This window comes from Vulpes lagopus, chromosome 3 (assembly GCF_018345385.1).
Source record: "Vulpes lagopus strain Blue_001 chromosome 3, ASM1834538v1, whole genome shotgun sequence".
Lineage (NCBI taxonomy): Eukaryota > Metazoa > Chordata > Mammalia > Carnivora > Canidae > Vulpes > Vulpes lagopus.
In genome coordinates, this window is record NC_054826.1 from 16,929,198 (window position 1) to 16,953,079 (window position 23,882).

The window sequence follows — 23,882 nt, forward strand, 5'->3', positions numbered from 1 at the left end:
TACTGTTATGTTGGTATACCTGATTAGGATTACATAATATTGCTGCTTATTAACTTTGGGGCTTTATAAAGAAATCAAATAATCAATAATATATTATAATCTCTTTCTGGTTAGGAAATTATTCAAATACAGGTTTTATTGGCCAAATAGTCAACAACAGGAGACTAGTTAAATATAGGACATACACACCACAAGGAATCTATAAAACATTAAAAAATTACTTCATGGAAAGATGTATAATATAAACTGTTTAATCAAAAAAGCAAAAACAATAAACAGCATATATCATAGAATTCATTTTGTTTGAAAAAAGAAACTAATATTATTATAAAGTCATACATACTTTTTTTAATTTGTAGGACAATACACTAAAAAACATTAATAATTGTTATTTGGGAGAAATAGGATTACAAGTGTATTTCATTTTCTACACTTGTTTTACAGCATTTGATTTCTAAGTTTCTTTTTTTAAATAATAAATATGTATTCCTTTTATAATCAGAAAAGGTAATCCAATTTATAAGGTCCTAAATTAATTCTTTTTTTAATATTTATTTATTTATTCATGAGAGACACAGAGAGGCAGAGACAGGCAGAGGGAGAAGCAGACTCCATGTAGGGAGCCCGACGTGGGACTCGATCCCAGATCTCCAGGATCACGCCCAAGGCTGAAGGCGGCGCTAAGCCCTTGAGCCACCCGGGATGCACCCTAAATTAATTCTAAAAAATATGAGGCAATTCAAGTCAATTATGAATTGGACCTTAAAAAATAAGGAAAAATACTTTCACTGCAGGAAGTGACAAACTGTTCAACTAGAATTTTCTAATACTAAAAATTAAGCGTCATTTTTTGCTAAATATAATCAAGGACACACCCATCTTCAATTTCCTTTCTTTGAGGCAATGGCAATGGATTGATTTCAAAGGACTTTTCCAATTTTTTTTGTTTTGTAAATACCTGTGTATACATGTCAGGTCATATCTAATATCAACATCAATAACAACAAATATTTACTGAACACCTACTTTATGTCAGAACTGTGCTAAGCAGTTTATTACTAATTATTTTTTTACTTCATTCTCTCAACCCTAAGAAATAGAGTCATTTACGTTTCACAGTAAAAAAAAAAAAAAAAAGAAAGAAAGTATAACTTACCCAAAGTCACACAATTAATAAGTAGAAGAACCAAGATTTTTTTTTTTAAAAACCAAGATTTAATTTTTTTTTTTTTTTTTTTTTTTTTTTAGATTTTGTTTGTTTATTCATGAAAGACACAGAGGAGAGAGAGGCAGAGATACAGGGAGAGGAAGAAGCAGGCTCCACGCAGGGAGCCCAACGTGGGACTCGATCCAGGGTCTCCAGGATCACACCCCAGTCCACAGGCGGCGTTAAACCGCTGCGCCACTGGGGCTGCCAAGATTTAAATTTTGATATGACTCCAAACCCAGCTGCTAACCCACCCCACAATTAAAAATTAACATATGGCTAAATTCTAAAGTCTTCTATTTTTTTCCCACAGTTTTTTCCTTCTTTCCTTTTGAGGAAAAAAAAAGATAAATCCATGTACCAACTTAAGTTTGAGTTACTAATTTAACTGCTCTTCTTTTAAAACAATAAAAGATATATCACACTTCTTTGAACTTTTATATAAAAGAAGATAAATGTTTTAGTGCTACTAAATATTTAAGTAACTTATACTTACATAGCCACAATGTCAAATTTTCACCAGGATTAAGCAACAAAAAGAAATAAAAGAAAACTATAAATAAGAAACAGATATTGAGATAACAGACTCAAAGAAAGAATAAGACAATTTGAAAGACAAAATTATTTTACAAAAATACATAGTAAAGTAATACCAAAGGAGAAAACCTGAAAACAAAACAATTCAAATGTCTCACCTATATGTTATTAGTGGGTGAAAAGGAATAAATTCTGCTGGCCCAAATTCTATGGAGCAACCAAATGTAATTAATGTCACCAATTCACCTTGACAGGTCAATAAAACCAGGGAGCCACGTTTTAACATACAAGCCAGAAAAAGACTATCGTGAGTCCAGCTGATATCACCTACCCAGTAGGACCTAGAAAAAGCAAGACAGTATATTTAGAAAGGACTCTACAATGTCTTTCATGATTTAAAATGGCCTAGCAAGGGTGAAACACTACAAAAATAAGGGGAAAAGAATAGTAGGCAATTATCACATACATTTTGGGTTATTTTACTTCCCAGAAAGAAGGTATGAAAAAAATGCTTGCTCATAAATATGTATTCCAAATAATATTCCAACCAGAAATTCACAGACACGTAAGCAAATGATAAGATGAAAATACTCTGTAGAACAGTTAAGTTTTTCAGTCAGTCACATTTTAATTAGAACAACTTTAATCATATTGGTGCCTACAACTATATCTACTGATGAATTTAAAAGTCAATACCATGCCTGTCCTCTCTGCAGCTTGCCAAAGGTCCATGCAGCAGCACACTGTCTTCCCTAAAGCTATCCTTACCACTCCTTAACTACCTGGTAATATGAATATCTTATGGAGACAGAAAGTAGCTCCTCATGTAAATAATGACACTCTAAGTCAAGCAGACTACTGCACTGAGACCAGTAATTTTTTTTTTTTATTTTATTGAAGTACAATAGAGACATGATGTTACATTAATTTCAGATGTAAGAATGAATAATACCTTTAGAAAGGAACTTTTGGGGAGGAAAAGAAAATGAAGGGGAAGGCTAGATAGGCCTGAAAACTGGGAATTCAGAGATTCAGAAAAGGAAATTAAGAAGTCTAAGAGGAAATCTTCCTACTCTATAATCCCAAGTAGATCCTGGTGGTGGCTCATGTGCTATCCAAAATCATGACTTACATTGTTATTAACACATAGGCAGAGCATGGCAATTTTGTTTAAAAGCTAACACCTCAGCCTCCCTGAGCATATAATGGTTTTCCCAGTCCAGGATGTCTTCATTTTGGTCTCTAATGAAACTCAATAGTTTCCTACCAATTGTGATTCTACTCTTCCTGAGACAATGCAAGAAAAAATAAAAGAAAAAAAGAAAATATGTTCACGTATCTTCCATCCTACCAAGACCCTTTCTTTTCTTTTTTTTTTTTTTTTAAAGATTTATTTATTTATTCATGAGAGACACAGGCAGAGGGAGAAGCAGGCTCCATGCAGGGAGCCCGATGCGGGACTCGATCCTGGGATTCCAGGATCACACCCCGAGCCAAAGGCAGACACGCTCAACCACTGAGCCACCCAGGCGTCCCCCAAGACCCTTTCTGAAAGTGAGATTTTCCTTACATAAAGCAATTTTTAGAATCTATCAATCAGGGCAGCCCAGGTGGCCCAGCAGTTTAGCGCCGCCACCTTCAGCCCAGGGCATGATCCTGGTGACCCAGAATCGAGTCCCACGTCTGGCTCTCTGCGTGGAGCCTGCTTCTCCCTCTGCCTGTGTCTCTGCCTCTCTCTCTGTGTGTCTCATGAATAAATAAATAAAATCTTTTAAAAAAAAAAAGAATCTATCAATCACAAATACTGAAAGTAAATTGCATTCTCTATCTAAATACTTATTTAGATATCTTTTGAATTACCAGAGCCTTAAATTTATTAAACTATCAGAAAATTGAAACACTAATAGAAACACAAGAGTTTTTACCTGATAAGTGTAGCTGGAACCACAGGATTCTTATTACTACATCCTCTCAGGCTACCACAGAGAGTAACAAAATTCAGTGTGTTTATGAACAATACCTGAGTTGCCTAGAAAGGAGGGAAAAAAAACAACAAAACCATTAAATTATTTTGCTTTAATCATTATTTTTGATTCTAGAGACCCAGAGACCTATTATCATATCAATAAACTCTCTTGGAAGTCTTTCCCAACTGGCAAAACAATACTGAAAACTGTAACTCCTCACTCTTATACTCTATTTTAAGGACATCAGTTACCACTTTGTATTTTTTTCTTCCTTTTTACTATTCTCTTTTCACTTCTGAAGGCCAAGTTTTGAAATTACAGCAGCCAGTTGAAATAAATTTAACGATCTACAATACTAAATTGGATCAGAAAACACCAATTCAAAGAACATAACGTAACATTAAAAAACAAGGAACTCAAAGCTGGACTAAACTCTTTTATAAGTTACTTCCAGGACAGATTATATTTACTGACCTTTGGGTCTTTCTGATTAAGGGTTACTGCCAGGGTAACACCATCTCTTGAAAAGGCAGAAATGAGAGCGCCTCTTGACTTTACTGAGGCACATTTAGGAATCAGATTGCACAGATGGCAGTTTTGTTGTGCCCAATGAACATGGTATGGCAATGACCTAAGAAAGTAATGAAATAATTGAAAATAGGAAATATGGTAACTTTTTATATATTTTTTAAGATTTTTTATTTATTTATTCATGAGAGACACAGAGAGAGAGAGAGAGGCAGAGACACAGTCAGAGGGAGAAGCAGGCTCCATGCAGGGAGCCCGATGTGGGACTCGATCCTGGGATCAGGCTCTGGGCTTAAGGTGGCGCTAAACCGCTGAGCCACCCGGGCTGCCCATATGGTAACTTTTTAAATTAATATTTAGTTCATCATAAAAAAAACTTAAGGATTCAACTAAATTCCTATATGTGCACAAATATTAAGGGGCCTCTTAGCAACTATCCAGAAGTTTCATCAAAGGCACAAGAGCAGTTGCCAGTTAAATAAGTTCAGCATCAGCACTCTGTTAGTAATGGCATGCTTCAGAGTCAACTCCAAATACATCTGCTTTGATGAAAGTTTTACAGGACACAGATTTCTACATTATTGTAAATATTTTTACAGAAATTAAAGAAGTAGAGAAGAAAGGATTTTTAAAGTAGTGGCAATGTTCTGGGATGCTTGTCTGTTGCTAGAGCCTACAACTCTTGATCTTGGGGTTTTAAGTTCGAACCCCATGCTGGGCAGAGATTACTTAAAAATAAACTCTTTTAAAAAATAAAAATAGGCGCGCCTGGGTGGCTTAGTTGGTTAAGCATCCAACTCTTGATCTCAGCGCAGGTCATGAGTTCAAACCCTACACTGGGCTCCGTGCATTGGAGCTTCCATATAAAAAAATAATAAAATAAAATAGTCTCAATGTTCTATATTTGATACGAGGACAGTTATACACATGTATACTTATGAAAATTCATCTCATTATACACTTAAGATTTATTCACTTTACTTTATCTAAATTATACTTCAATGAAGTACTGTTAACATAAGAAAATGAAGAAAAACAGAAAAAAACATATTTTTACTAAATCTTGCTTAGGCATTATATGCTTTTAATGTACTCTGTATATTACTGGGCTTTTTAGAATAAATAAAACTATTTTTATTTTATTTATATTCATTAATTTTTTTAAGTAATCTCTACACCCAATGTGGAGCTCAAACTCATGACCTCAAGAGCAAGAGTGGCATACTCTTCTGAGTCAACCAGGTGCCCCTAAATAAAACTTTTTTTCATTTATTTATTTGAGAGAGAGAGCTTGTGCATGCAGGAGCAGAGGAGGGTGGGAGGGGGTGGAAGGAGAGGCAAAGGGAGAGGGAGAAGCCGACTTTCCAATAAGCAGGGAACCCAATGCAGGCTTAAATCCAGAAACCTGGGACCATGGTCTGAGCCAAAGGCAGATAACTGAGCCACCCAGGTGCCCCAATAAAACTATTTTTAATTAAAAAGTACTTGAGTATTTAAAAGGTACAGTAGTAAATTCAAATTATGTCCCTTTTAAAATTCAATTGAATTATTTTTCAAAATAGCTACTTCTAGAATTTTAATACAAGACCACAGACTTTCTTACCTTTTACATGTTCTCAATTCCAAGAAAGGACACGAAACAAAAACAAGAAAAACCTTCTAGAGTAAACATTTAAAATGAAAACTAGTATTTATGGGAAGAACAGCTTTGTAAAATCTCAGAAGTTCAAATTTAATTTCATTTAACTAATCCTACTATGCTCTTATGGGAGAAAAAAATATTCCTGTAAAAGGGATAAAAAATAAGGAAGAAAAAAACCTTTACCTTACCTCATAGTTGTAAATACATTTTCATGCCACCGAATTGCTAGAAACGTTAACTTCAGACATTCCCCAGAATAAAAAGTAAATGAACACAAGCAGCAGTCTCCAAATAACTGTATAGAAAAATTTAATAAACTTTAGTATATAATTCATCTGAAAATAAATCAACAAATATATAAAACATGTATTTCTCATCATAAATAAAACACATGGAAATCCTGCTTATATTTTTATTCTTAATATTAGACTAAAGAATAAGTAATTAAAAAAAAGAATAAGTAATTTTTTCCTTATTTCATAACTATGTACTATTTAAATTAGGGCACTATCCCTGGAGGTGGAGGAAGGTAAAGGAAAATAAAATTTTAAAATGCATAGTGCATTGGGTAATGAAACATTGGCCCATACACACAAACAATGCAGCAGCAGCTATTTATAATGTTTTTTAGTTAATGAATATGTTCTTTCTTGGAAATTAAATAGCTTAATATCACCAATTCTAGCTTTTTAAATTATAAAGCTAGTTTTATTTTAAAACTAAAGATAAGTACAGAATCAGACCTATAAAATACAAAGAACTGCTGGTTGTCAGAGGAGATGGGAGAGGGGGTTGGACAAAATGAGTGAAGGGGAGTGGGAGATACAGGCTTCTAGTTATGTAACAAGTCATGGGAAGGGCAGCCCTGGTGGCACAGTGGTTTAGTGCCGCCTACAGCCCAGGGTGTGATCCTGGAGACCCAGGATCAAGTCCCACATCGGGCTCCTTGCAGGGAGCCTGCTTCTCCCTCTGCCTGTGTCTCTGCCTCTGTGTGTGTGTGTGTGTGTGTGTGTCTCTCATGAATAAATAAAATCTTAAAAAAAAAAAAAAAAACGAGTCATGGGAATAAAAGGTACAGCAGAGGGTATATAATCAATATACTGTAATATATAGTACTGTGTATTACAGTACTGTAATAGTTTTGCATGGTGACTATACTTGTGGCAAGCACAGCATAACATAAAGAATTGTTGAACTGCCATGTTGTATATCTGTAACTAACACTGTGTGTCAAATATACTCAAATATAAAAAGAAATAAAAAGAAATAAATTTTAAAAACTAGGGAAAAAGAAAACTCAACTTAAGCCATTGTTTTTGTTCAATTAACATACAATGCTATATTAGTTCCCCTCTCATAACCACTAGTTTGTTGTCTTTATTTAAGAGTCTGTTTATTTTGTTATTGTTGTTTGCTCATCCTGATTTTTATATTCAACACGTAAGTGAAGTCATGGTATTTGTCTTTCTCTGACTGACTTATTTCACTAAACATTATACCCTCGAGGTCTATCCTGTTGTCACAAAGGGCAAGATCTTATTCTTTTTTATCACTGAGTAATATTCCATTTTATGTGTATACCACATCTTCTCTATCCATTCACCTGTTGATGGACACTGGGTTGCTTCCATAGTTTGACTATTGTAAATAATGCTGCAGTAAGCATAGAGGTGCATATGTCTTTTCAAATTAGTGTTTTCATTTTCTTTGGGTAAATAGCTAGTGGTAGAATTAGTGGGATCATATGGTATTTCTTTTTTTTTTTTATCATATGGTATTTCTATTTTTAATTTTTTGAGGAAATCCCATACTATTTTCTGCAGTGGCTGCACCAATTTATATTCTCACCAACAATGCAAAGAGTTCCTTTTTCTCCACATCCTTACCAAACACTGTTATTTCTGGTCTTTTTGATACTGGTCATTCTGACAGATGTAAGGTGATATACCTGTGTAGTTCTGGTTTGCACTTCCCTGATGATTAGTGATGTTGAGCATCTTTTCATATAACTGAGGTCATCTGTATGTCTTCTGTAGAGAAAATGCTATTCAGGTCTTCTGCCCATTTTTTAATTGGATTATTTGTGGGGTTTTGGTGTTGAGTTATGTAAGTTCTTTGTGCACTCTGGATATCAACCTCTTAACAGAAATATTATTTGCAAATATCTTCTCCCATTCATCAGACTGCCTCTGTGTTTTGTTGATAGTTTCCTTCTTCCCTGTGCAAAAACTTTATTTTTGTGTTCTCCCAAAGTTTAATTTTGCTTTTGTTTCCTTCACCAGAGGAGATATTTAAGAAAATGTTTCTACAGCTAATGTCAAAGAAATTACTGCCTATGCTTTCTTCTAGGAATTTTATGGTTTCAGGTCTCACATTTAGGTCTTTAATCCATTTTGAGTTTATTTTTTTGTGGTGTAAGAAAATGGTCGAGTTTTTTCAACACCATTTGTTAAAGAGACTTTTTCCCACTATATATTGTTGCCTCCTTCATCATAGACTGACTGATCATGTATGCATGGCTTTATTTCTGGGCTCGCTATTCTGTTCCATTGAGCTATATGTCTATTTTTGTGCCAGTACCATACTATTTTGATTACCTCCATCTTTGTTCTTCTTTTCCAAGATTGCTTTGGCTACTTGGGGCCTTTTGTGGTTCTATACAAATTGTGGGGTTACTTGTTCTAGTTCTTTGAAAAATATTGACATTTTGATAGAAATTGCATTAAATCTTTAGACGGTTTTGGGTACTAAAGACATTTTAACAATATTGGTTCTTCCAATCCATCAACATGGAATATCTTTCCATTTGTTTGTGAAATCTTTAATTTCTTTAATCAGTATTTTATAGCTTTTGGAGTACAGATCTTTCAACTCCTTGGTTAAATTTATTCCTAGATGTTTTTATTCTTTTTGATGCAATTATAAATGAAATTATTCTCCTAATTTCTCTTTCTCCTACATCATTACTAGTGTAGAGAAATACAAGAGATTTCTGTATATTCATCTTGTATCTTATGACATAACTGAATTCGTTTGTTGGTTCTAGTAGGTTTTTTTTGGTGGAGCTCAAGCCATTTTTTATGAACATTTTTAAAAATACAACCAAGAAATATAAAAATATTTTTCCACAATTTTACAATTACTCTGTCAATTAATGAAGACTAAAGACATATAGTAATATATTACACACTCTCTTCAATTGCTTCATAAATAATGCCTGTTCTTAAAGTCTGAGATCTCAACTTCTATAACACCATGTCTGATTTGGATTTTACCTCATTTTTTATAAAAACAGCATGTACTACAGTTTCTTTATCTTCTTTAGAAGGCAAATGAACTGCTTCTTCAGGTATGATCTGGGACCACTGGCCTACCAATGAAGGACTTTTAGAAGATAAGATAGTCTTGAATTCCAAATATTCCCAAAGAAATATGCATCCAGAAGGAGTTATAAGCAAAACTCTTTTCCCATTTCCAGATACATACAAGTACAGTCTCAAAGAGCTTGCTTTAAAAAAAAAGAAAGAAAGTTAATTAAACCTCTGAAGTCTGAATTGTTCCCAGAAAATACATAATTTATCTATTCTGACAATAAGAAACCTAATAATACTTCCATTCAGGATAAAATTAAGGCACTACTAATAAATTAAAAGTACAAATAATAGTAACATATATTATGTACTTGTTATATGATGGAACCTACTGGTAAGGACATCAGGGTGGCTCAGTTGGTTAAGCGTCTGCCTTTGGCTCAAGTCATGATCCCAGGGTCCTGGGATCGAATTCCACATAGGGTTCCCTGCTCAGCAGGGAGCCTGCTTCTCCCTCTGTCCCTCCCCGCCCCGCTCCACTTGTGTTCTTGCTAGTTCTGCTCTCTCTCAAATTTAAAAAAAAAAAAAAAAGAAGAACCCATTCTTATCAGATATTTTAGGCAAGACTTTTCTTTAAGATGAATCCAAGTATCACAAATAAATACCACCAAAAAGGGATGCCTGGGTGGCTCACTGGCTGAATGTCTGCCTTCAGCTCAGGGTGTGATCCCAGAATCCCGAGATCAAATCTGACATGGGGCTCCTTGCGGGGAGCTTGCTTCTCCCTCTGCCTATGTCTCTGCTTCTCTCTGTGTCTCTCATGAATAAATAAATAAAATCTTAAAATCCATATATAAGAAAATATATATACATATATATTCTATATAAATACATATATGTATGCACACATACAGAGATACACTTTTAAAATAGTAACAAGAAAATGTTTCATCTTCTTTTCCTATTTATTAAGTAAACCAATTTAAGCAAATAAAAAACTCCTACCTACTGCAGCTTGAATCATTTTCTTAGGCTTCTCAGTTGCCGGTATAGTTTTCAAGCAATCTTGATCTTTGTTCCAAAGAAAAAGCTCCCCTGTGGTGAGTACCCCAGCCAGCCACACATCTGTTTCCAAAAAGGAAATACAGTACTCACAACCTAATATTTCCCTTAATATTACCCCAAATTATGAACAAACACAATTAATCTAGCCCTTTGAAAATATCAGTACTACTTAACCATTACTGGATGTTGTTAGGACAATAACATCCTTCAGCAAAGGCTGCAGACTAGGAATTTTCTTCTTTGTTCTTCCTGATAGCAAATTAATTTCATTTATGAATTTATCATCCAAGAGAAAAACAGCTTCATCTTCCTAAGAGGAGAAACATGTGAGACTTAAGAGGTACCAGAAGTTAATTCAACCTCTAACCTAAATAAATTATCCCAGAAAGGAAAATAAAGTGACATGCAAGAAAGATTATACACTTATAACACAAATAATAAAATAAACAGTAAGGCTGATTAGGTAACTTGGAGATTTCTTCATTCTGTCTTAAAATACTTCTTATTAGAATTACTAGGTAGGATAACCTAATGGTTGCATCCAGACCTTTTTGATCTTTAAAATTATAGGAGTGTCTTCCAATTCTGCTAGTCAAAACTGAGTTATGCATGATTTAATTTCATGAATTTGAACAGTAGTATGGACAAGTTTTTAAATTATTTACCTAGATTAAAACAGATATGGCTTCTGAAATTTATAAACCACAGACTCTGGTCATTTTTTATTATCTAGAAAAAGTATGGTCTTTTGGGGTACCTGGACGGCTCAGTCGGTTAAGCATCTGCCTTTGGCTCAGTCACGATTTCAGGATCCTAGGATAGATGCCCCTGCTCAGTGAGGAGCCTCCTTCTCCTCCTTCTCCCTCTGCCCTTCCCCCTACTTGTGCTCTCTCTCTCTCTCTCTCTCTCTAATAAATAAAATCTTTTAAAAAAAAAAAAAGTATACTGTTTTGAATGAACCTTGTTTACATATATTCAAGGGCACTGGTTTTGAAAATACCATCCAGACAACAGTATCAGCAATACCTTTGACACTGTCAGAACTGCACACTATCTACCTTGGTTAGTTCCCTACTCAGGCAGGAACTCCAGGAGTGGGGCCCAATACTTGTTTTAAAAAGATCACCAGGTAAAGGGGCACCTGAGTGGCTCAGTCAGTTAAGTATCTGACTCAATCTCAGCTCAGGGTTGTGAGTTCAAGCTCAGAGTTGGGCATCACCAGATGATTCTTAACCACTGCAAAGCTCAAGTGAGATGCTGTTCTAGAGGAAGTTAACAATATAATTTGTCATAGGAAATGGCATTAAATACCACATTTTTAAGTTTTCGTATTTACTACATATCCTAAGAGGATTTTATAGGTTTGCCAACTTTCCCTAAGGTGAGGAATCTATTCCATATACTGTGACTAGTGTTCCTGGATAGCTGGTATATTCTGGGCCATCTTTATTCTAGTTCTAAGGGGCACTTTTATTGAAAACTCATGAAAATCACAATGGCAGGAAACACTCCAATGACGGTTCCAGTAAGGAAAGGTTCAGAAGAAGGGAATTAAGTATTCCCTTTCAGCTACACAGAAGTAAAAAGCTTTTGCACCATGCAGGAAGAAACAACCAACAAAACAAAATAGCAATATGCTGAATGGGAGAAGACATTTGCAAATCATGTATCTGACAAGAGGTTAAAATTCAAAGTACACAAAAAAATTATATAACTCAACACCAAAAAACCCCAAATAATCCAATTTAAAAGTGTACAGAGGACCTGAATAGGCATTTTTCTATAAAAGACATACACAGATGGCAAACATGCACATGAAAAAAATGCTCAACATCACTAAACATCAGGGAAGTGCAAATCAAAACCACACTGAGATATATCACTTAAAACCTCTCAGCATGACTAGAATCAAAAAAACAAGGGAGGGGGCAGCCCTGGTGACTCAATCAGTTAAGCATCTGACACTATTTCAGCTCAGGTCCTGAGATGGAGCCCCACATTGGGCCCTGTGTTCAGCAGGAAGTCTGCTTGAGATTCTCTACCTCTCCCTCTGCCTCTCCCCCACTCATGCTTTTTCTCTAATAAATAAATTTAAAAAAAAAAAAAAAAAGACAAAAGGGGACTCTGGCTGGCTCAGTCAGTGGAGCAAGTGACTCTTGCTCTTGGGTTGTGAATTCCAGCCCTCTGTTGTGTGTAGAGATTACTTACAAATAAAATATTAAAAAAAAAAAAAAGACCAGAAATAACAAGTGTTCAGCAAGGCTGTGAAGAAAAAAGGAACTCTTGTGTATTGTTGGTAGAAATATAAACTGGTTCAGCCACTGTGGAAAACAATATAGGATTTCCTCAAAAAATTAAAGATAGAAATACTATATGATCCACTAATTCCACCACTGGCTATTTACCCAAAGAAAACAAAAACACTAATTTAAAAAGACATGCACCTCCATGCTTACTGCAGCACTTTTTTACAGTAGCCAAAGTACAGAGGCAACCCAGTGTCCATCAACAGGTGAATGGATAGAGAAGATGTGGTATATACATAAAATGGAATATTACTCAGTGATAAAAAGGAATGAGATCTTGCCCTTTGCAACAACATGAATGGACCTAGAGGGTATAATGCTAACTGAAAGAAGTCAGTCAGAGAAAGACAAATACCATGACTTCACTTACACGTTGAGACTAAATTTCAAAATGAACAAACAACAATAAAATAAACAGACTCATAAATACAGAGAATAAAGTGGAGATTTATCACAGAATATGTTGTATACTGGAAATTAATATAACATTGTTATATTTAAATTTTTAATTAAAAATTAAAATTAAAATTTTTAAATTAAAATTTTTAATTAAAAAACTCCCTTTGAGGAGCACCTAGTGGCTCAGTCAGTTAAGCACCAGACTTCAACTCAGGTAATGATCTTGGGATCCTGGCGTGGGGCCCCATGTTGGGCTCCATACACAGCAGGGAGTTTGCTTTTCCCTCTGCCTTTGTCCCTCACCCTGCTCATGTTCTTTTTCTCTCTCTCTCAAATAAATAAATAAAATCTTAAAAAAAAAAAAAAAAAAAAACCTCACTTTGATATAAGCCATCTCAATCTTGAACCTAATGTGATAAAAAAATTTTTTGAAAGTAAAATATTTCTTCTAGACAGACCATTTAACTTTCTGGAGAAGCTAACTTGCTCACCTTAAAAAAATAAAAAACAGGGGATCCCTGGGTGGCGCAGTGGTTTGGCGCTTGCCTTTGGCCCAGGGCGCGATCCTGGAGACCCGGGATCGAATCCCACATCGGGCTCCCGGTGCATGGAGCCTGCTTCTCCCTCTGCCTATGTCTCTGCCTCTCTCTCTCTCTCTGTGACTATCATAAATAAATAAAAATTAAAAAAATAAAAAATAAAAAAATAAAAAAAAATAAAAAAATAAAAAACACAAAAATTCTTGCTCTATGAGCACGTGATCCTTCTAAAGACGGTGGGTTTATTTTTTAAGACCATAGAACATCCTATCTTAGAGCCAAAATATACATTTAACACATTATTACAGCTGGTATTGTATGAAGATAGGAGAACCTACCTGTCCTAACCAGGAGACTCGTGGCCAGGGCTTTTTCTGTTTGATACTTGTTGATGTCAAAACTTCTAATCGTATCTCCATGCTTGTTAAGTTAACAACAGTCCACAAGATGCTGTAAAAAAAATAAATAAATAAATGAATGAATGAATAAATAATAATAATAATAAATAGCCCATAAGATTTACTGAGGATTTGAATTTATAATTTTCACAAAGTAAATCACCTTTTTCATCAAATTAACTCTCTTTTTAAAGTAAGATACTGAGAATATATTTCATATCTCATATTTCGAATAGTCAGACAAAATGTATTTGCTTTTTTCACAAGTTTTTTCTCAGACTATGAAGATAAAAATAAACTAGGAAAAGATCTTGACAATAAAATTTCTATGTGGTATGTTTTTCTCAGTGTTCTCGGTATTTCCCAAAGACGCCCATAACAGTATCTCCCATCCCACATGCTCTTCTTATACTGTGACTTTGACACTTCTCTCATTGAGAGCTCTGCCTCATCTCTTAAAATTGGAGATTTTTTTTTACTATTTTGACAAAGAGTAAAATGGACGTGATGTTATACATTTCCCAAGGCTCCATCATAAAGAGCAATTACAGCTTCTACTTTACTCTCTGAAGTAATCACTCTTGAAGCTTTTAATCACCACAGAAGCAGTCAAACCACCCTGAGCCATCAAGCTATAAGAGAGTTCAAACTAGCCCAAATAAAGATGAAGCCCAGAAATGAAGTGAAGATGCCTGGCAAGTACCATGATAGATGTGGGGATAGTTGCAGTGGAAGCCAAGAAGAGTTTGCTAAAGCCAAGGAGGTAAGGAAAGCATAATCTTGGGATAGGGGGAATCCTGGGAGGATGTTCACATGGTGTGACTGCCTGGCACAGTGTGCTGTGCCCAAACAGAAAACACGGAAGTCATTCTAAAAAGGATCCCACTGACCAAGGTGAAAATTGTTTGAGGATCAAAACAAATTATAGCAATGGATTTTAAATCATGAGGGGTGCCTCGCTGGCTCAGTCAGTAGAGCATGCAATTCTTCACCTCAGGGTTGTAAATTTGAGCCCCATGTTGGGTGTAAAGATTACTTAAGAGTTTTTTTAAAATAATCTTTTTAAAAATATTATTTATTTATTTATTTTTAAGATTTTATTTATTTATTCATCAGAGACAGAGACAGAGAGGCAGAGACATACACAGAGGGAGAAGCAGGCTCCCTGCGGGGAGCCCGATGCGGGACTCAATCCCAGGATCCTGGGATCATGCCCTGAGCCTAAGGCAGACACTCAAACCACTGAGCCACTCAGGCGCCTGTTATTTATTTATTTGAGAGAGCGAGCATGCACAAGCATGAGTGGTGAGTGGGAGAAGGGCAAAGGAAGAGGAAGAGGAAAAAGCAGACTCCGCACTGGGCAGGAAGCTCAATGTGGGACTTGATTCCAGGACCCCAAGATCACAACTTGAGCCAAAAGCAGACACAACCTACTGAGCCACCCAGGCACCTCTGGAATATTCTTAAAAAGATGAAAAATGTAAAACTGAACCTTAATCTGTGTCTGACTCTAAATACCAACTGACAAGAAATAAAGAAAATGAAGGAACATATTAAATACACCAGAATAAAATTAACCAAATTCAGAATGTAACAAATGCTATAGGATAAATGATGCAGTTTCTTCAACAAATAAATGGTATTTTAAAGGGGAGAGGGAGAAGGGAACCTGGGTGGCTCAGTCAGTTAAGCGTCTCACTCCTGATTTTTAGTTCAGGTTATGATCTCAGAGTTTTGAGACCAAGCAAGCCCTAAGTTGGGCTCTACACTCAGGGAGTCTGCTTGAGATTCTTTCTCTCTGCCCCTCTCCCAAATCGCATGTGCTCTCGCTAAAATAAATGAATGAATTAATTAATTTTTAGAAATATTTTTAAAGGGGGTGAGGTAGAGAAGTTGCCAAATTGCTGTATATGTATTACATAAATATATATATACACACATATAAAATTGGGGGGAATGTTAAGAGAACATAATCAAATGCAATATGTGAAGATCTTTTTTGGATTGTAATTTAAACAAATCAGTTAGAAATAGATATTCAACAGCTGTCAAAAATAACAGGAAGATCTCTATAAACTTGGATTTCTAAAATATGTTATTAATTGAAAAAAGCAAAGTACAGAAGAGTATACATAGCGGCATCTGCCTGGCTCAACTGACAGAGCAAGTGACTCTTGATCTTATTGTTCAAGCCCTGCACTGGGTGCTGGGTGTGGAGCCTACTTTAAAAAAAGAATGTACCTAGTATGCTACTTCATGTGTAAGGAGACGAAAATAACATATGCATCATTTAATTTTGCAAAAAGAAACAGAGGAATAAAACAAACTAACAAAATAGGTTAACTACCACAGTGCTGGGGGAAGAAGGGCTAGAAAACAAAGTGGATAGGCTAGGGAGAGAGGGATACCTAATATACCTTTCACCATATAGTTCTGAGTTTTGGAATTACATTAATAAAAACAAGAATGGGGGATGCCTGGGTGGCTCAGCAGTTGAGCATCTGCCTTTGGCTCCGGGTGTGATCCCCATCCCAGGATCGAGTCCCACATCGGGCTCCCTGCAGGGAGCCTGCTTCTCCCTCTGTCTATGTCTCTGCCTCTCTCTGTGTCTCTCATGAATAAATAAATAAAATATTTTAAATAAATAAATAATAAAAACAAGAATGGAAGGGGGACAGAAAACTTAACACAAAGAGAAGCAAATGTGACTGTATTTCAAATGAGTAAAATAACCACATTGAAGAGAAAAAGAATTCAGGTAACTTTTAAATACAGTATTTTGACTATATGCCCTCAAACTGAAGACAAAAAGGACTACAAACAAATCTCAAATTCTTCTTAGTAGGTTTGTTTTTCCTAGGGGTATGAATATAGAAATTATGATGCTATATTTTGTGAACTGTAGGACTGAGCAAATGAACATATACATATATATATTTATACATGTATGTACACATACATATAAACATATATAGCTGTTGATGGGAGCCAGCATTCTCATTGCAGAAGAAAGAGGAAATAGTTATAAAACAGAGAAAGGTAAAAAAGAGCCCTAAGGGGCTGGATAAGAACTGGAGGTATCAGTATAAAAACTCATGATTTCTGGGGATCCCTGGGTGGCGCAGCGGTTTGGCGCCTGCCTTTGGCCCAGGGCGCGATTCTGGAGACCCGGGATCGAATCCCATATCAGGCTCCTGGTGCATGGAGCCTGCTTCTCCCTCTGCCTGTGTCTCTGCCTCTCTCTGTCTCTGTGACTATCATAAATAAGTAAAAATTAAAAAAAAAAAAAAAACTCATGATTTCTAGCTCCGTCTTCTAAAAGGGCCTGCAGGAGCAATGATACTCTACCAGCAATGAGCAAACTTAGCACCCAAGATTTTGGCTGTCTTTTGTTTTGTTTTGTTTTTAAAGATTTTACCCACCCACTCATTTGAGAGAGAGAAAGAGAAAGCCTGAGCAGGGGAGTGGGAGAAGTCGGAGAAGCAGACTCCCCACTGAGCCCTGAACCCTGCTGTAGGGTTCAATCCCAGGACCCCGGGATTATGACTTGAGCAGAAGGCAGACACTTAACTGCTGAGCCACCCAGGCGCCCCCAGATTTTCGTTTCTAAGTACCATTCCTCAGTAAGAGACACCAGGGCTCCTTGAAAAACAACTGATTTCAGGGCAGGGATAGCAAAGCAAACAGATGGACCTGGAACATCTTGTTCCAAAGTAAGGAAGCAAACATATGATGGGGACATGTCAAAAAGAAACAGGACCAAGGGCTGCCTGGATGGCTCAGTCTGTTAAGGTTTCAGATCAGGTCACAGTCTCAGGGTGGTGGGATCAAGCCCCACCTCTGGCTCAGAGCTGAGGACAGAGTCCGCTTGTGAATCTTTGCCCCCTCTTCCCCTGTTCCTCCTGTGTGTGGGAGTACACGCACATGCACTCTCTTTCTCTCTAATAAATAAATAAAATCTTCAAAAGAAAGAAAGAAAGGGGACCAAGATTGATGGGCCAAATCTCCAGATCAAATTTGAGACACTCTGAGCATCAAAATAAAGATGAGCAACAGGTTACAATCTCTTAAATGAGGGATCCCTGGGTGGCGCAGCGGTTTGGCGCCTGCCTTTGGCCCAGGGCGCGATCCTGGAGACCCGGGATCGAATCCCACGTCAGGCTCCTGGTGCATGGAGCCTGCTTCTCCCTCTGCCTGTATCTCTGCCTCTCTCTCTCTCTGTGTGACTATCATAAATAAATAAAAATTAAAAAAAAAAAACAAAAAAAAAAAAAACAATCTCTTAAATGAAGAATAAATGAGGCCACACTGATTTGAAGGTAGATATGGAAAATCACTATTTTCCAACTATCATAGTAAAAACTAATTCAGGAAAGAACCATCAACCGATGCCAAACCAGGCAGAGGGAGAGGGAGGATTCTAAGATTTACATAATCTGGAGTTATTTCCCCACAATTACAGCTGATCCTTGAACAACACAAGTTTGAACTCTAAGGGTCAACTTATACACAGATTTTTTTCAATAAATATGGTATAGTACTGTATTTTCTCTTATTTTATTAATGCCATTTTATTTTCTCTAACTACATGATACAGCATGTAAAACATACAACATATAAAATGTGTGTTAAATATTTATGTTATTAATAAGGCATGGTCAACTGTAGGCTATCAGTTTAGTGTTTCCGGAATCAGCAGCTTTTCAACTGCATGGGGTGGGGGTTGACACCCCTAACCTCCACGTGCTTTAAAGGTCAATTGTACTTAATTTGCAAAAACGGAGAAAGTAACAGTGAACAGGAAAAAAAATGATAGTGGAGAAAATGGGTAACATCTTAACCTATAAAAGGGAGACATTATGCTTCTCTGATTGTGATAATTTGAAAAAGAAATAACATTACTTATATAGTATTCCCACCAAAAAATTCAAACCTAACTCTATTCATGAGGAAATTAATTCATATTGAGGAACATGACAAAAATGGGCTATTAGTCCTTAAAAATATTGATAATGGGGCACCTGAGTGGCTCAGTCAGTTAAGTGTCTGCCTTCAGCTCAGGTCATGACCCCAGGGCCCTGGGATCAAGCCCTAGTGCAGTTCTGTGCACAGTGGGGAGCCTGCTTCTCCTTCTGCCTGTGTCTCTGCCTCTCTGTCAGGAATAAATAAATAAAATCTAAAAAAAAAAAAAATGAGAGAAGGAAAAGGTATGGGCAAAATATAAACACGTGGGCAAACAGGGTGACAGTGTAGGCAGTTCTTTAGTATTCTTCTTGCAAATTTTCTAAAGACCTGAATTTCAGATTCAAAAAAGACGAGAATTGACTATGACAGGGTATTAAAAGACATCGAGGAATCAACGTTATTTTTGGTGGTATGTGGTAATGCTGTTATGGGTTTTGGGTTTGTTTTTTGTTTTTTTTTAAGAGTCCTTACCTTTTCTAGATACGAGAGATACACTATGTACTTAAGTTTTTATGCCAGGAATTTGCTTTAAAGTGTTCCAGAAGTATGGTCATATATAAAAGCCTTTCAACTAAAAGGTAAAGGATAAAAACAGCTCAAGATGTAAGCCGGAGCCCAGGGTTTGACGGTGATGGACGGGCCTGGTCTTCCAGAACTCCACCAGATGCTCTCACCTCCTCTTTCACAGCAAAGATTCTCTCTGCCTCATAGTGAACCCGCACTCAGAACAAGAACTGCCACAGAGAATAATAAACATCACGGAACAAGGGAAATCCGCGAACGGAAGAAAGAAATGAAAAATAAACTCGGGGATCCCTGGGTGGCTCCGCCGTTTAGCACCGCGCTCGGCGCAGGGCGCGACCCTGGAGACCCGGGATCGAGGCCCGCGTCGGGCTCCCTGCGTGGGGCCTGCTGCTCCCTCGGCCTGGGTCTCTGCCTCTCTCTGTCTCTCATGAACAAATAAACAAAATCTTAAAAAGAAAAAGAAATTCAATCACACTCACAAAATACACTAGGAGGAAAACTATGTTGAGTCTACACCCCCCCCCCCAAAAAAAACGACCTTTATTCAAAACTCGTTAGCGAGCGCGGTCCCCAGAGTCCTTCCGCGGTGGCCACCCCAGGCAGCCTAAGGAATCGCACCCGGCCCTCAGGGCTCAATTTACCCTGAAGAGGGTCAAACCGAAGTTTGTCCACCGCCACCGAGCGCGAGTCCCGGGGTCGTGCCCAGGGACCCCCCCACCACCCCCAGGGGAGCCCCCACCCTGCGGCGGAGGCTGGGGGGAGGGCGGCCCGAGGATGCTGCGGCCGGAGGGCGACGCGGGGGAGGCGGGGGGGGGAGGCGAAGCGCGAGGGGAGGGCAGGGGAGGGCAGGGGCGGGGGGGGGGAGGGGGAGTCTGGGGAAGGCCGAGCGCGAGAGGAGGACGGGGGGGCGGGGGGCAGGACGGGGGTCAGGAGGGGAGAGGGGGGAGGGGGACACGGAGCGCGAGGGGAGAGCCGGGGCGGCGCGGCTGGGCCAGGGGGCGGGGGCGGGGGAGGGCCGAGCGCGAGAGGAGGACGGGGTGGGGGCGGGGGGCAGGAGGGGAGAGGGGGGAGGGGGACACGGAGCGCGAGGGGAGAGCGGGGTCGGCGCGGCGCGGCTGGGCCAGGGGGCGGGGGCGGGGGAGGGCCGAGCGCGAGAGGAGGACGGGGGGGGGCGGGGGGCAGGAGGGGAGAGGGGGGAGGGGGGAGGGGGACACGGAGCGCGAGGGGAGAGCGGGGGCGGCGCGGCGCGGCTGGGCCCGGGGGGCGGGAGCAGGCCGAGCGCGGGGGCCGGGGCGGCGAGCGGCCGGGCCTGGGGCAGTTACCTCCCGGGGCCCCGGCGTCCGTCCGAGGCGGGGAAGGCGCGGCGAGACCCAGGGCCGCACGGGCAGCGCGGCGAGGAGGCGGGAGGGCGGCGGCCGAGGCCCGGCCCGCAGCCCAGACGCGAGCCTGTGCCCGGGCGACGGCGGGGCGGGGGCGGGGCGGGGCGGGCGGCTCGCGCTGCTCCTCCCTCCGGCGCTGCCTCCCCCTCGGCGCCCCGCGCTGCGCGGTCCCGCCCTCGTTCCCGGAGCAGCCGCCCGGGCTCCCGGCCTCCAGCCCCGCCCCTGGGCTCCGCGGCTCCCGCCGGGCGCGTCCCTCCCGCGCGCTTGCAGACGCTCGCCCCCTGGGGGCTCGGGGACCTGGTCCGCGGCCGTCCGCGGTGGGGGGGGGGGGGGGGTGCAGCCTGCAGCGCCCGGCGGGCGGCTCCGTACTCGCCGCCGGCCTGACTGGTGTCGAGCGCGCTGTTTGGCCTGGTGGCCGCGGCCGGTCGCCTGCCAGCCGCCCTAGAGCGCTGGCCACCTGGAAAGGCATCTTTCCCGGAAGCTTAACTTCCAGGGCCGTAGGCGGTGCCTGCTCTGTTCCCTCCTCGCCCTCCTCTCCACGGCTTGAAGTCCTGGGCTTGGCCCCGGGGACTTTGATTTGTCTTCTGCGATGTCTCTTTATTGAGCATTTACCTTACTCTCCATTTACACCATAATGACATTCCTGAAGTTCTTACACGTTAACATTTGTGTACATCTAGGTTTAGTCTTTAATATTAAAAACAAGGAGCCAGGAACACCTGGGTGGCTCAGTGGTTAAGCATCTGCTTTCGGCCCAGGGAGTGATCCTGGAGGCCCAGGATCGAGTCCTGGGATCGAGTCCCACGTCGGGCTCCCTGCATGGAGCCTGCTTCTCTCTCTGCCTCTCTCATGAATAAATAAAATCAAAATAAATAAGTAAATAAATCAAAATAAATAAATGAAATCAAAATAAAGAAAGAAAAGAAAAAATAAAAAACAATGAGTCAATATATACTTTAAAGTTATTGATTTAGTATTTCTCCGTCCTGGCTGCATATTAGAATTATTTGGAGAGCTATTTAAAAATATTGGCCCTTGGATCCCTGGGTGGCGCAGCGGTTTGGCGCCTGTCTTTGGCCCAGGGCGCGATCCTGGAGACCCGGGATCGAATCCCACATCGGGCTCCCGGTGCATGGAGCCTGCTTCTCCCTCTGCCTGTGTCTCTGCCTCTCTCTCTCTCTCTCTCTCTCTCCTCCCTCCCCCCCCCATCTGTCATGAGTAAATAAATAAAATCTTAAATAAATAAATAAACAAATAAATAAAATTTCCACAGGTGATTCAAATCTGAAGTCAAGGTAGAGCCTGATATTACCAAGTTGACATTCTTAATCATATACTAATTCACAGGCCTCCAGCATCATGAACATTGCATATTGGATATTGGCCTCATTTGAATCTTTGTCAAATAGGTGACAATAGTAACTCACTATCTTACTATGCATTTTTTATTTCTAGTGAGATTGAACATTTTTCAAATATTTACTATCCATTTTTACTATCCATTTACTATCCAATTTTCTTTTTTTTTTTAAGGTTTTATTTATTTATTCATAAGAGACAGAAAGAAAGATGCAGAGACACAGGCAGAGGGGGAAGCAGGCTCCATGCAGGGAGGCGGACGTGGGATTCCATCCCTGGTCTCCAGGATCATGACCTGGACTGAAGGCGGCACTAAACTGCTGGGCCACCCAGGCTGCCCTGTAATTTTCCTTTTATGAATTCTCTTTATATTCTCTGACCATTTGTTCAATGGCATTGTTCAAGTTTTTATTATTGTAAATAATTATGAGAATTAAGTTATTATTCTGCCAAATAGAGCAAATCTATCATTTACCTTTTAATTTTGTTGATGTAAGTTGTACGAAAATACGGAATAACAGTCTATTTTTATAAGATTTTCATTATTCTTATCTTCATTTAAATAAAATGTCAGCTGATGTCACTACATATTTTTTTAAAGATTTACTTATTTTAGAGACAGAAAGAGCTCACTGGCCCATTTACCCACAACTTGGGGGAGGAGCAGAGAGACAGAATATTCAAGCAGACTCCCCACTGAGCCCAGAGCCAGAAGCACCCTGACCTTACGACCCTGAAATCAAGACCTGAGCCAAAATCAAGAGTTGGATGCTGGGCAGCCCCGTTGGTGCAGTGGTCTGGCGCCACCTGCAGCCCAGGGCGTGATCCTGGAGACCCTGGATCAAGTCCCGCGTGATCCTGGAGACCCTGGATCAAGTCCCGCGTCGGGCTCCCTGCATGGAGCCTGCTTCTCCCTCTGCCTGGGTCTCTGCATCTCTCTCTCTGCATCTCTATGAATGAATGAATAAAAATCTTAAAAAAAAAAAAAAAAGGAAGAAAAAAAATTTGGATGCTTAACTGAGCCACCCAGATGCCCCTAAGGCTTTATTTATTTACTTTTTGAGCAGTTTAAGGTTCACAACAAAACCGAGAGGCAGATATAGAGGTCCCACATATAGTCCCTTGCTCCCACAAAAGCATAGCCTCTCACCCATTATCAATATCCTGCACCACACTGGTACATTTGTTATAATTAATGAACTTCTGTTGACACATCATCATCACTCAGAGTCTATAGTTTAATTAGGGTTTACTCTTGTTGTTATACATTATGTGGGTTTGGATCTTTAATTTATTACTAATTATCCATATATGACAATTTTGTGTAGGGACTTTGAGCGTTTGGGGGTAACCGTGTGTCAATATTCAATATTAAGATATCCCTCTTAAAATTTTCTTGGCTCTATTTGATGGATACATCTATATAGAACTAGCTCTTCCCTCTCTAATCCACGTATCTTTTCCTAACACCAAATGAATATTAACACAAAATAGGAGAAATATTTGTCTTGTCTTAGATCCATCTAAGTCCTATAACTTCATTTTGGTCAGAGTAGAATATATTCTGTAACAAATACTCCCTAAATCTCAGTGGCTTAATGCAACTGAACCCCTTTTTTGGAATAAAGCTTGATCCATACTGCACACCAATATATATTCCAGGGGTATCGATATTTAAATTTTAAAAATGAAATCATAAAAGAAAAATATTGTTGAGGGGCACCGGGTGGCTCAATTGGTTAAGTGTCTGTTTGT

The 23,882-nt window shown here is 39.3% G+C and overlaps 1 protein-coding gene across 11 annotated transcripts in view; it reads right to left on the reverse strand.

Moving 5' to 3' along the window:
* Positions 1-20,861, reverse strand: part of CPLANE1 (ciliogenesis and planar polarity effector 1) — a 140,605-nt gene extending 119,744 nt beyond the window's left edge. For 6 of the 11 annotated variants that reach the window (XR_005986734.1, XR_005986732.1, XR_005986733.1 and 3 more), the window contains exons 1-9: positions 20,712-20,861; positions 13,840-13,951; positions 10,432-10,567; positions 10,198-10,317; positions 9,157-9,389; positions 6,070-6,176; positions 4,186-4,342; positions 3,670-3,773; positions 1,903-2,085 (exon numbers count right to left, since the gene is read on the reverse strand). Coding sequence is in view for 8 of the 11 variants with exons in the window: in XM_041747935.1 (XP_041603869.1) it covers positions 1,903-2,085; positions 3,670-3,773; positions 4,186-4,342; positions 6,070-6,176; positions 9,157-9,389; positions 10,198-10,317; positions 10,432-10,567; positions 13,840-13,920 (1,121 nt within the window). In the remaining 3 variants the exon portion in view is untranslated. The remainder of the gene's footprint in view (positions 1-1,902; positions 2,086-3,669; positions 3,774-4,185; positions 4,343-6,069; positions 6,177-9,156; positions 9,390-10,197; positions 10,318-10,431; positions 10,568-13,839; positions 13,952-20,711) is intronic. The other 5 variants (XM_041747930.1, XM_041747931.1, XM_041747929.1 and 2 more) reach the window with 2 other exon arrangements.
* Positions 20,862-23,882: the final 3,021 nt, after the last annotated feature.